This window comes from Aulostomus chinensis, chromosome 12 (assembly GCF_037954235.1).
Source record: "Aulostomus chinensis isolate RoL2024-O1b breed Wild chromosome 12, RoL_Achi_v1.0, whole genome shotgun sequence".
Taxonomy (NCBI): Eukaryota; Metazoa; Chordata; class Actinopteri; order Syngnathiformes; family Aulostomidae; genus Aulostomus; species Aulostomus chinensis.
In genome coordinates, this window is record NC_141331.1 from 17,014,721 (window position 1) to 17,028,996 (window position 14,276).

General features: G+C 40.6%; 1 protein-coding gene across 1 annotated transcript; it reads right to left on the reverse strand.

Annotated features, from left to right (window-relative positions):
* Nucleotides 1-750: 750 nt before the first annotated feature.
* Nucleotides 751-9,057, reverse strand: egfl6 (EGF-like-domain, multiple 6). The gene is made up of 13 exons (XM_086221138.1): nucleotides 8,984-9,057; nucleotides 7,546-7,652; nucleotides 7,226-7,318; nucleotides 6,993-7,112; nucleotides 6,716-6,835; nucleotides 5,264-5,398; nucleotides 5,058-5,180; nucleotides 4,597-4,659; nucleotides 3,903-4,148; nucleotides 1,859-1,933; nucleotides 1,683-1,778; nucleotides 1,328-1,590; nucleotides 751-1,201 (listed from the first exon to the last, which is right to left on the reverse strand). Exons 1-13 carry the CDS (start codon nucleotides 9,055-9,057, stop codon nucleotides 1,094-1,096), a joined length of 1,623 nt encoding a protein of 540 aa, XP_086077264.1. The 3' UTR covers nucleotides 751-1,093.
* Between the last annotated feature and the right edge of the window lie 5,219 nt (nucleotides 9,058-14,276).

Below are 14,276 nucleotides of genomic sequence, written 5' to 3' on the forward strand. Positions count from 1 at the left end.
CACAGTTGTCCAGCCATGTAAAACAAGCAAATTAACTTGTAAGAATATTAAAGAAAAAAAAACATTAAGCTTTAAGCAAATCAAAACAATTTGAGTAAGTTAAACCTACTCATACGTGTTACTTACAAAAGTTAAAAAAGACAATATACAGTAAAAATAATTAATTTCTTCACTACTGTGACAATGGCAGTGCACCATCGACCGTCATTCCTGAGGTTAATGAAATTATTTTCCTCTTGTTTTTCTTGGCTTTGTATATTCAAATGCAACCATATTTTTAGTAAAACATCAAATTTATTTGATGAAACGTCAACGCTGGCTGCCATCCTAAGTGTATTATTTATTTGCATGACATTTCTTCAGTATTGACTTTCCTTAAACTGCCCTATTTGATACCTGTTTTTTTTTCAACTTTGAATCCAGTTGGTAATACATTTCAATTGAGTTTGCAGAAATCACCTGCATTGTCATTGTTTCGCAATCAACCAGAAAAAGCCGCTGGCCGTGAACTGATAATAGGATAGAGCTTGGAGGTGTGGAATGTGAATCTCTGATCCTGATTCTGTATTGATTCTGGTCCTTGATTCCCATCCCTACTGCATGTGATTTAAAAACATGCAGGAATACATTTGCTTAGTAAATAAAACAATAATAGACAGAGTTAGAAAAAAAATGTAATTGTACAGTTTAATATGAAAGCAAAATTTACAGCAGTTATGCACTGATGGTTTTTATCTTAATAGACTAACCAGCCTTCAAAAAAGCTATTAAAAGCAGATTAATTCACACAAGAATTCACATTATGTGTCAAAGATCCGTTAACTTCAGAAATGCAGTATCACATACATTACAAAGTCCTAAACACAATACAGTTGAACATAGCTAACAAGGGTTAGCTTTCTAATCCTGAGTTGTCTGTATTGAGAGACTGTAGCATCGACGTAACAGCATGGTGGTAAACATGCCTGCGCTGATAATCTGCCCTTGTGATCATGTATCATGGATGTCTTGGGGCAATGCCATGAGAGAATGAAACTCTCCACAGGGAAAAGCCAGGAAACAGTTTGAGAGCAGATTTTGAAATGGTTGATTCTTAAAAGATCGAGCTGTCATCTTCTTGACAGGCGCCTGAGGTCAGCACAACATTGTCCAACCCGATCTCTCCTCCGACACCTCTCCCACGCTGAGCTTCAAAGATAATCTGCAAGACAACCAGCGTCGTTATCTTTATGTTTAATGCGATGGATGTTTTCTGAATAAACAACATTTCTGCACATACTAGAAGCGACTGTATTAAAGTGTTAGACGAACGAAGCAAACGACTTACAGATTCTGGGGCCTTCTCTTTCCAGGCCACAGTGAGGAGTTCTGTTTGCCAACCCTGATCTCTACTGCGGCTTTGCTCCCATACAGGATAAGCATTGTTATCCAGCAGCACCCGGAGAGTTCCCACATCATGACCAACCACACGGTAGTCAAAGGTGAGACAGAAACTGCCCTGCTGGGTGCGGTCGCTAAGCAGCAGCTTCAGCTTGGTCACATCGTCAGGCTCACCCAGGAGCCCGCTCATGGACATGTAATACTCAGCACCTGCAAAAATCGGCAACACTCGTATGTATTCAAATCTTAACTGTAAAAAAAAATAAATAGAAGGTTTATTTCAGGCTAAATGTCATCATTACCACTGTCATGGTAAGCTACACTCCAGTCCATGTCATCAGCCTTGTCTTGAACCCATTCACATGCTCCCTGGTCAAAGTTACAATCCAGAATAAACTCTAGGAGATAAAAGAACAGGAGTGACGTACTACATTTGTTATTTAAACAGTCTTCATTTAACTCTGACACATAAACTTACCCTCCTGAACTGGTGCTATGGGGATTTCTTTGACTTCAGTGGCTGGCCCAAATACTGATTCAAAGTCCTCTGAAACTGGAGGATTAAAGGATGAAAAGTGAGAAAACTCACATGTACAGCAAAATATTGGTTAAATGTGATAATCCATAGATAATAAAAGCAAATACAACTTTATCAGTATTGTAGTTTTAATGTTGCCCCTAAAAATGAGCTATTCTTTTCTATGGATTCCTGTGAAAATATGTAGTCTGAAAAATCCCCCCAAAACTCCAAAATAATGTTGCAAAGAGATTTTCCCCTATGAAACAAAAGCCAGAAAGGGGCTTTTAACTAACAGGTGCAGACCTGCCCTGCTGTCACTCATGTCTGGAGATGGAACGACAACTTTAGGATCCAGCCCCCGAGCATTTTAAAACTCTAGCAGCAAACCACCCCGACGTGGAGCAGCTTTAGACAGTCAGACGAGTGACAGCTGGGGTTATTGAACCTGTAGAGCCAAAGCGGGCTAGTGTTAGAGGGGGCGCAAGTGTTGATGACAGGCTGTCCAACTAGGAGTCAAGTCTGTTTGCACAACAGCTGTTTTGGGGAAAACATAATAAAAGGCTTGGTAACCTTCCTCGCCCTCCTCCCAGGAGATAGGAAGCAGGGCCAGGGGGAGTTGTATCCCTCGGCTCTCACATGCCGACGGAGTGAAATTCCTCCCTGGAGGTGATGGATGTCTCGGGGCCTGTCTTCTCTTGCTACTTGAGTTCTAACACAGACTCGGGTGTTTCCGTAATGATTACTGGTGAAAGGCAACCTCATTCATGGGGATTCTAGGCGAGAGGCATACCACTGCAGGGCCACACTGCCCACCCTTCTCTTTCATGATCACAGGGTCTGAATTTGTTGCTCGAATGTGGAGACACACAAACCACATCGGTGTGCTAGAAGCGCTTGGTAAACAGATTCATCAGATTATTTCTTTTTTCTTCCCTGTGTACTTTTTCTATGTGTTATTGTGGTTTTATCCTGGAGAAATAGTTAAAGGATAAGAGACGATCATGATAATGTTGATGTTTGTTGCTCTTAGACCTCCTGGTACAACTCTGACTTAGAGTTTTGTAGTTAGTCTGGAAAATATAATTTCAAATCGATATCATGATTATATCACTCAGTCTTTTTACACTTTCTTTTTCCTTCTCTGACAAGGCCTTTAGAGCTTCAACAATTAATCCAAATCCAAAAATGGGGGGTGGGTAGGCCTATTTGTGTTTGTGTAAGTGCGCATACGTGTGTGTGTGTGTGTGTTTGTGTGTGTGTGTGTGTGTGTGTGTGTGTGTGTGCACGCGCACTTCAACCACTTCTGGGTATAACACGAGTATCTGGCACATTTTATTTGGTTCGCAAAAATATTGGATATTGGCATGTCAGATTGTTTTTTTATGACTGAAAAGTTGAGAGTGACAGAAGCAGTTTGAAGATAGTTTGTTGAACTCGTGAATATTTGTAATCTTGAAAATGATCATCAGATGAATTAAAGTTTAGAATTATCTTTAGATGCAGCCCTAAATTTTTGTACTGCCAATATAACAAAGATTAAAGGGAAAGTATTTACTGAAGTAACTGTCCTGAGCAAGTGTTGGTGAGAAGTTCCAAATGTTGTTACATAAAATCTCGGTAACGATTCATCTTGATCTCAATTAATGAATGATAATTTTCTAGCCCTACTGCTCATTTGTTATTAACTTTTAAGAATTATATATTGAAGCATGACAAACGGTGAGAGTGTGTGTTTCTGTTGTAACATGAAACTGTCTAAGAAGTGTCACACAAGTCTTGGAGGAGCTTGAGGTCAACTACAGGGGACATGAAGCAACTCGTCCTCTTCGGGTCAAAGAGTCGGAACTGAGTTGGTATTTTATACTTCTTTTAGCTGCTTCCTAAAAACTACTCCTAATTGCCTTGCTGTATCGATCTTGAACAAATCTTGTTGAAAAGCACTGACTTTGTTAATTCTGTGGCCCAGAATTTCTGCAGCAGCAGGAAACAAAAGGACACTCACGGAAAACATCTCCCCTTGGATTGAGCTGGTTATCTTCCTCCTCTTCCTCCTCATTTTCCTCAGGAACTTCCTCCCCCTGTCTCCCCCCTGTTGGCACTCCAATGTAGACTTCTCCATCATAGTCAAAAGGCTGCTGGCGGATCCTAGGAGGCGGCGTCACGACCGGTTCAGGGATAATGTTTTTGATGTCCTCGTTGGTTGCCTTACCTCCCGGAATCTCGGGTCTTGTTTGGGAGTCTGGGATGACTATAGGCAGGGAGAGGAGTCCGGTTAGACATGTGGAACTGCAATCATGAGTGAGGGGTACAGTGTTTTACCAGAACACTTCTGTTGTCATCTCTTTTACAGCTGTTAAGTTAAAATATGTCCAACTCTTATTAGTTCATCAAGAGAGTGCTTTACGTTTTCACTACAGCAGTATTTCCGACATGACCAAAGATGCAAGACAGCAGACAGGAATATTCTGCTACATGCAGATGAAGCATCACAGGATTTATTTGACATGATACACATTTGTTTCTCAATCGCACAAAGGCTCATGCTGGGCATTCCAGGCCTATGTCAAGCTGTGTGTGTTGTGAATTTCCAGGCATGAGCGAGTGAGAGTTGGGTGAGGGCTTTGTCAGATTGAGGAGGGGTTTCAGGGCAGCGAGCGAACAGCCGAAGCAGAGACTTGAATACCACACTCTCTCACCATTGAGGACGTCATCTGCACTGCCTTTGTCTCCATCCCGCGACTTCTGATAAAACGGCTTGACTACAAAAGAATAAAGGCACCTTCATTCATTCCCTGGACTGTATGTCATTGGCTACATACTAAGGCCTCTCCTAGGCCAGGTTCACTGAGTGTAACACAACCTGGCTTCTCCTTCTGCAGATAGCTGGCTAACATCCACAGGAGTGTTTCATATCTGTGTCTCTGTTTTACCAACATCTGTAAAGAGCAGCAGCGTCTAACTGCAGGAAACCGGCCTTGGCAGGACAGATTACGGATGTTTTATAAGTCAATATGAAATACATGACTGTAAAACTGCTGCTGGCCCACCGGAGTAACTGTTGGAGACATTATGAGCTGGTGTAACTCCAGTGTTAAGTTTCAGAAGGCGTCCTTGAAGAGATTAATTCATTATTCTTTGTAGCCAATCGCAAACTCACCAGAGCATTCAAAGCCATTGCCTCTAAAGCCGGACTTGCACCTGCACTTGTAGGAACCGGGAGTGTTCAGGCAGATGGCGTGATGGCTACACTTGTGTGTACCGGCTGCGCACTCATCAAGATCTGGAATAGGAAGAGATGTATTTCTACCTTTAGGACCACAATTTAATGCGTATATTTCTTCTTAATGTACCTGTATACCTTACCTACACAGTCATATTTTGTGTTAACGTATTTCAGATCGTAGCCATCCTGGCACTTGCAGTAGTAGCTGCCAAAGGTGTTGACACATTGTCTGTTGTAAGGACAGAGGTTCTTTCCAGTGACACATTCGTCGATATCTGTGGGGAATCATAACAAGAAGATGCTACATGTAGCGAGTCAGTACACCTTTGGACCTTTTGCCCCTTTAAAACATGAAAACAGGCTGAAAGTAACACATGATGCTTTTGGACTTGATACAGCACCAAGTACTCAAATCACTCCTGCTGTTGTGAAAGGAGTGATGATTTACCATAGTGTATTTATTCAGTCATACATTATTATCATAAATGTTACATTTCATCCTGGGTATGCAATTTTCTTAAATGATTTTAAATGTTTTGTCTGCATCTTAAAAGTCTGTCAAATCTGCTAAATTGGGGTGAGGATGACGGCATGGTACTTTGCACACAACGATGAAAGAATCACGATTCTTTGGCCATGATAATGATGGTATCATGATACTTTGCCCGTGATTAGTGTCAGTAGTAGTAGGATTCTTTCCCGTGATAATGATAGTATCATGATACTTTGCCTATGATGATAGTATCGCAGTACCATTCTGCAATCATAGATATATTGCAAGACAGTTCATCAGAGAAATACCCACAAATGGGGGGAAAAAAAACGGGATTTAAAAAAAAATTTATTCACTGCATTATCAATGTCACTTTAACAGAATTTGACAGTTGAGATGAAACTATGTAAAAGAAAAAAAACTGCAGTAGTCTTAGTTTAGCGCCGTTAAACACACATAAGCATGTTTAAGAAAAACTGCTGATGGAAGAAATCCATTTAATACGTCACATGCAATAAGAAGTGCAGGAATCATGATGTAGTGCAGAGGGCTACTGATATCTTGTCCCACTCGGACTCCTAAAGACAGAGAGATTGCTTCTCTGCAAGGCCTGATCATCACCTTCATGTTGGAGATGATGTATCTTTTAAGGCTTAATACTTTTGTGTGAAAAAATAGACTTTTTCAGACTGGAATTATTCTTCTACTCAGTTTCTATTTAGAATTTGTCAGATCTGTGGAAATTCTGTAATGGCACTCCGGCAGAACTTTTATCTTATTTCCTCCGTGTTATCAGTTATGTCAGATTGGCTCTGCTGCAGCTCAGGCAGGTTTGTGGCTAGGACTGGAACCTAATTGCATCCATCCGATTTACCAGCCAGCCAGGCATGCAAAAAAACCACATAATAGAATCTTTATAGAGTTTTCCACTCTGCATAAACTCCTAATCCATGGGTTTGGAGCCAAAGTCCATTCCTTTCCCCTCTGTATCCCTTATGTAGAAGAAAACCATTTTCTTCCCCTCATACATCTTGTGGGTCTGTGTCTAATTGTGCATCATGTTTGACATTCTTTATATATAAATGTGGTTTTTGCTCACCGACACAAGTCCTCTCATCTTGTGCCAGTTGCAGCCCTGCGGAGGGGCAGAGGCAGCGAATCTCCCCCTGTACTTCCTCACAACCATACTGACAGTGAGCCAGAGAGCAGGTTCTGGAATCTATATACATTAACACACACACACACACACACACACACACACACACACACACACACACACACACACACACACACACACACACACACAAAACTACATTGAAGCATATTTTTTTAAACTTTTCTCATGTTTCCTTTGACAGTAGTTGGATAAGACTCACTGGCACAAGCTCCATCAGGCATTAAGGTGTATCCGTTGAGACAGTAGCACTTGTAACTGCCATAGGTGTTCATGCAGCGGTGTTCACATGGACGAGGTGTCAGGCCACACTCATTAAGGTCTAGGAAGGTAGAATCTCCAATTTATTCACCTACTTCACCAAAAGTGGTGAGAGATTTTATTGTAATACAGAGAAAAAGATACCTAATGACCAGTTTCCAAGTTTAGACCCACCTTGACTACATGTCTTTCCAGAATATCCCAGGAAACACTTGCATTTGTTGGGGCCAACACACTCGCCGTGCTTGCAGCCGTGCTCACATTGGGCTGGTAAAAACATTAAAACACATGAAGAAAATACCAGCAGAGGTACCGGCGGTTGGTGGATTATAATCAAACCAAACGTTTTTGTTATGAAGGGAAGGTTTTTCAATCTAGACATGCCATTTCCTCTACATTTAGGAAAATATCTTTCATGAAAAGGATATCAATTATTAGGTCTTTCCTGCGGCAGTATGGTTTCATTTCGATGTAAATTGATATTCTTTTCTTACCTTCACACTGTCCTTTACTGTTTTTCTTCCAGCCATAGCAACACTCCAGTCTCCTGCCATAGCGACACACACCTGGTTGGTTTCCAGTGAGGACTTGTCGGTATTGCCTTTGTAGAAGAGCAGAGCAGAAGGTAAGATGTATAATTTCACTGTCCGGGCAAAATTTATAGCAAACATCCGATGTAACATCTGACTTTTAAGGAAAATCCTGTTTCGAGACTGACAGTGAAATTCACTTATTTTGAGGTTCAAAAAAAAGAAAAAAGAATTCCGCCTCCACAGTGTTTGTCAAATGGAGGTTTTCAAGCTCATTACGGTCCTAATGGCAGTGGTGTGAAAACCAAACATCCTAAATAAACAGTCCTCCTGAGAGGCTGTTTTCGTGATAAAAGTAGGGTTCCCTGTGGAGTAACAACCTGCTGACAGGATGTCGGACACATATGGAGAAACACACACGGATCAGACTTTTCCTGGTGCACACTGATACCTCGCACCATTGTACCCCTTTCACCACCATAATCTAATCACCAGAACCTATTGTAGAGCACACTCAGCGTCAGTCACTATGTCAGAATTGCATTTGAAATAACATTCAGCACCCAGAGATACACTACATGAATATATTTCAGTCTCATCATTTAATTTACTCCACTTTATGTCCAAATTGGACTCTGTCTTTTGCTTTTGACATCCAGCTCAGTGAAAATTAGTGCTGGATGATTTTGAAAAAAAAAAGAAAGAAGTAAAATCGTCGTTTTTACAGACATGATAATTGCAACATGGCTGTCAATATTAGACAGAATTATCTAATTTCATACTAATGCACAATTCGCATTTTCATTGAAAAAACATTTTGGAAACTGTTTTTTTGCAGGGATCTACCAAACAAAGTCTGTAGAGCACCACTTGCAGGCTGGGATGTCCCTGCAGCATCACTGTGCTGCATTTATGATGATATTTTGACACACATTTGGGCTAAAGCAAATATTGCACCTCCTGCGATCCACTATCATATTGCGATTTCGATACAATTTCAATATGTCCTAGTGCTATAGGGACAGCATCCAAAAAGCAGCCTCGGCTCCAATGGGACCAGAGGAATCTGAAGAATCAACCAGAATAGCTCACAGGAGAGGAGCTCTGAAGTGTGACAGGTGCTCGTCAGTTATTAACAGTCCTGTGCTGCATTTAGCTGACACACTGTCTCAGATCCCACAGTGCTCTGTCTGGCAGTGGGAGTATTCACATACCGTCAAAACAACTCCTGTAAAGATTTAAAGCATACACACTTAAGTACAAAATTGCTTAACCATATGTGGTTATTGACCCCAGCACATTTCACTGTAATTGCGACTTCCATCTCACGTGGCGTTTGCCACATTATCTGATTCTCAGCTGAGAAAATATCCAGGACATATCAGATGCTCTATTGACTTACCTGTTGGCGTCTGCACTGTCAGAGGAGATGTAGAGGAAGAGGAAAAGCGCGCTGACATAGATGAATGGCTTCATGGCTGCAGTGGTGAGCAGCCCGGGAAGCGATTTGTTTTCTGTTGGTCTGACGTTTGCAGCTATTGCTCCTGGCCGCCTCTTCTCATTAAAATGCTTAGACAGCAACAGGTCTCAGAGTTGAGCCTTTAGAGCAGGCAGGCTATATTTCATGTATTTCCAGAAGTCCACTCCAACTGGGGAGGAAAAAAAATCTCTCTCTCTCTTCAATGAAGCAGTGATACTCAATGTCCCATAATTTGCTCCCTCGTCTTCCTCTCTGAAATTGCCGAGGTGGGCTGACACTGTGAAATGACACTGCACTGTGAGGGATAGGTTGTGACTTCTGGAAGTAGGAGTGGGTTTGTAAGTGGGGTGGGGATTAGGTTTGGGGGTGCTTCTTTCTCCACTGAAACCCTATACACAGACCGCATGAAATTCTTCCTGTGAGTTAGGGGAAAATCTCTTTTAAAGAATGTTGGAAGACCATCTTATTGATGATATTTTCTGCATGAACTTCTACATGCATTTATACATTGATGTTCCAGCTATCCCTTTTTTGGGGGGGCTGGATAATTAGCTGTATCAGCTAATTGTGGAACTCAGACATGCATAGGCCTGTCATTAGCGGCAGCAACCCCCTTTGATGTCTTGTTCACAGGTTGCACCCAAAGCTTTGCTCTCCCACACACACTAATTCCAAGTTCAGCTATAAAATTGTTTAGTGAGTTTTCACGCTTGCAAAGTCCGCTTCAACATCTGGTCCTGCTCCTCTGTGCCCTTCGAGATGGACAGGTAGATGTTTTGGTCACAGCTTCAGCTTCGTGGAATAAGCAGATAGTTGTTGTATTGTATTATATTCAAAATGAACGTTCAATGCCACGTCTGCTAAAATCAGCTCAGCACACTGATTTGAAAATTGCCCTCAGATGAGGAGGAAGTCTGCAGTTTAACATTATAGTCGAGCCCAACAATACAAGTCTGTGATTATTTTGCCAGACATTTGGTACGCATGTCAGGAGGAATGTTTCAGCTCACTGTTGGTTTATAAAAAGCTCAACACAAATCCAGTGTGTGCCATTGGTGCAACTATTTATTGAGAAATAAACACACATTTGAATCAGATGTGACTTGTAGGATCATGTAACTTTCAGCAGGCTTGTGTACCTTAGTCAGTACTTTTCAGGGCACCTAAAAAATAAGTTCGGAACTGCAGACGACAGAGTCAGAGAGAGAGAGAGAGCCAAAGAAAGCAAGTGAGACCTATCAGTACATGCACAACTAAGTTGAGTTGTTATAGTTCCACTAGGCCATTTAGTTGTCCTTGTACCAGTATACAAGCAATCATTGACAGACGTATGTCCCACCTACTGGAGTGGAGTGGGACATACGTCTGTCATATGCATGTTTCATTCAACAAGTTTCTATCCCACCTTCTTCTTCTTGAAATATTATGTCTCTTACAAAATAAGAAGACTAGCGGCTAATGAGTTGCATGTCGAGCAGTGAAAACATGGAGAACATTCGGCTGTAACACTCGCCGTGTTGATACCACCTCCATCTTGTTTTCTTCAACTTCTTATTTTGTTTTCAATCCTGGTTTTCCACCTAGTAATGGAGAGCATTTGCAGAAAGCTGAGGCCAGTCCAGGTCTGACTCAGGTGTATACAGTATGTGGAAGAATGGCTCGATTCCCAGCCCCATTATCTGGTTGTGTTCGTCCGACTTTCGGTTTGACTTTAACATGTATTTTAAAAGATCAGTTTCAGTGTGAATAAACCCAAAAAAGTCAAACTTTTTACCAGAAGTCAATTAACGTACTGCACGCCATAAAGCCCTCAGGGCAACCATGAGACAAAAGCGGTCCTAAGTGTGGTTACACTTTTCAAAAACTTAGGTTGACGAAGCTCTCTGCAATATTTGTAATGTGGAATGCACAGTTGGCCATAGCTGGATTTGGACAAAGCATTTCCCAGCATAATCAATCAAACACACCACCCATCTTCAGAGATGGACCAGCCATCAGAAAAATGTGTGTGTGTTTTTCCTAAGGATCTTGGCCATCCAGGCCACAGAGCAGATAAAGACCACCTCAACCTTCCCCGCCTGCTCATATGTGCATTACTAGTGTGGACGTGTGAGAGAGACGGCAATCAGGTGGCACATGAATGAACAATTGAGAGAGAGATAAAAAAGAAGGCATACAGAGGTCAGATGAAGATGATCTGGTCGAACAGCTGAAGATTTGTAAATTCTGTAAGTCCCTCAAAGCAGTTGTAGCTAATGGTCGCAAAAGTTAGAACTTTTTGCAACTCATGTCTCATTTTTATTACAGCATAACTGAAGTACTGTGAAAGAGTTAGGCATCACAAATTAATTCCTGGCACTGGTTCTGATGTCACTTGGCGTGTGAAAGGTAGCCATCCCTAGAGCTTTAGAACACCCATGACCCCAGACACGGGGACTGATATTAATAAATTTGATTTTATTCTGTAATTGCAATTTTGCCTTTCAATGATTATGAAAACAATATACAATTGACACTTGAGTCAACAGCTATGACAAAAACTAATTAATCTGGTTTCAGTGAGTCAAGAAACACCAAGCTAGCAGACATGTTACATGATTCCAAAGTAGTCGTGATCTCAATATTGACCAGAACGATTACATTTATGATGTTTTTTTAGGAGCCCTAATTATTACACAATGGATACGGTGAACCTGAATAAGCTAGCAGCTAGATAAGAGGAGGCGGGGGGAAGCTGTGAATTAGCATCCCTCAGCAGCGTAGGCGCAATATTTGATCATGTACTACCATAGTTGTTGAATCATCACACTTGCTTATTTATTAGCCATGCTACTAATCTTTGTGTTTTCAAGCTGAATCACCTTCTAGTGAACTTAGCTGATCACATGTTTCTCCGTGGTTTGCCAGTGTGGACCACCTAGTTGTTTGAGTTACACTGTAGCAGTGTAATTCAAATATAAATGGACCCCATTTGGCTACATAATTTGATGTTGTCAAAGTTCAATCCAAGGGTGGTAAATAAGGCTTGATGAAGGTTTAGGAATGATGAATATGAATTGCTTTTGTGCTTTGAGAGGAAAACCTAGACTGTATGACCGGGAAAAAGCTCAGGGAAGAAAAACAACTTTAATTGGCCCAATGGTTAGTTGGATTGACTCAAATAGGAAAAGCATATGGCTCAGTTCTCTCCAAGTGTCCCAAGTATCCTGAAACTGAAGGAGCTAATAAAAATCAGCCATCATTCATTTTGTCGTTTACATTCGTGCCTCTTCTGAAGTGAGTCATCACAGCAATGTCCAGTTAACCAGCAATGTAAATCACTTGAATCATTGGCAGACAGATAGACTAACTTTGATAAGATCACATGACGTCATGTTTTTAAGTTATATTACTTTAAAGGATTGCACAAGAAATGTCTGTCCCCAGTGAACTATATCGTTACATAACATGTAAACCAGTAAGTTGAGTTTTCAGGTGTTTGTACTTTACTTTAGTAGTAATTTTTCTAACAACTTTTAAGTTGATGCCTTCAGGAGGTATTTTGGCCCTGTTACTTTTTCAAACAAAGTAGTCACATTAGTTTTCATGCTTTTGAGCATCAACACGAACTGCTAAATTTTTTTTTTTTATTCTCCATCATTTTGTGTCTTTCCAACATTAAAATAGAGGGAATCCCTACATGTCACCATGTCACGGCAGTTATGTGTATGTAAACCCCTCTGTGTATTTCATTACATTATATCATATTGTACTATATTCTACATTTATATGTATGTATGTATGTATGTGCATACATATACACATACATACATACATACATGGTATATATATACATATACATATATGCATACACACACACACACACACACACACATATATATATATACATATATATATATATATATATATATATATATATATATATATATATATATATATATATATATATATATATATATATATATATGGGGGGCTACTTATAACTTTCATATTTTGATTTCAGAGCGTGATCTTTTTTAACTTTTGGGTAAGTAGACAAAAACACAAGTACCTTCTACGCCACTAAAGAATGTGCGTACCTTATTCACCTCTGATGTAAACACAGACGTTCTTACTTTATGACTAACATCTGAAGCATGTGACCTATGTGAGCAGCGTACTGTAATTTACCACTGCTGTTATGTGGGCTTGGTGGGTGCTGGATCCTCATTGGTGTCCCTGCAGACCCTCATGTGGTCCTGGTGAAGCAATAGCTCCCTCATCTGTCTGGGCACTCAGTCCACAACTTCATAACTTGGGTTTCTGCACAACCTGATGCCATTTGGGCTTCTGGTTAGCAACTATGAACATCCAGCAAGTTTATATACTGGCTGCGAATATGTTTTCAGTGACTGGGTTATATGATTTCTAAAAGTTCCACCCTCATGTGCGAGTCATAAAGGGCTGTGCTTTTTATAGAATGAAACAAATGTTCTTTATCAGAAGTATGTATCTAGAATTGTCTTGGCACCTGGAGCAAATTAATTCTCCCTTTTGAATTTCAAATATGATAGCCTGCCTCTATTGTTCCTGGTTCATTTTGCTTCAAATCACATTTCTTCCAGGAGGGGGAGACGTGACACAGTTTCTCTTGCCAGCACCTCCTAACAGCCTGAGACAGAAGACCATGTGTATGTAATTGGCTGACTTTGAGTTGTGGCTTCTTAATGTAGAACTCCAGCTGTTCTGTCAACTGGATTGCAGGTGTGTTTAAATTGTAAAGTAGAATAAGGGATTCATTGAACCGACTATTTATGTGATTGTTTAATCCTTGCTTGTTACTGAAAATGCTTTCATGGATCTGATACCTCAGTCAAATGAAAATTTAACAGGAGCTCAAATTAACCATGTGCTCAGTCTTGTGTCTGTCACCAGAGGTCTCTCTCTGTCTGCAATTATTTTAAGGGTTTTCTGCAGAGAACCACATCATATCCTGAGTCAGATAAAAGGTTAAGACCTATTATAAAGAAAGGCATCTATCGATTGACCTCTGCTTGACTTTGTTTGTTTCCTGTGGCTGTTAACAGCCCTACTTTAATGCATCTATTTCAATCAAGACTTCATGAAGTCACATTTCATGGACTCTCGTTGCATCTGTGTTTGATACTCTGTAGGAACACTGTGTTGAAGCTTCACAGAGTGCACTTCCTTGAATTCAGGCTATGTTCTGTTCTCA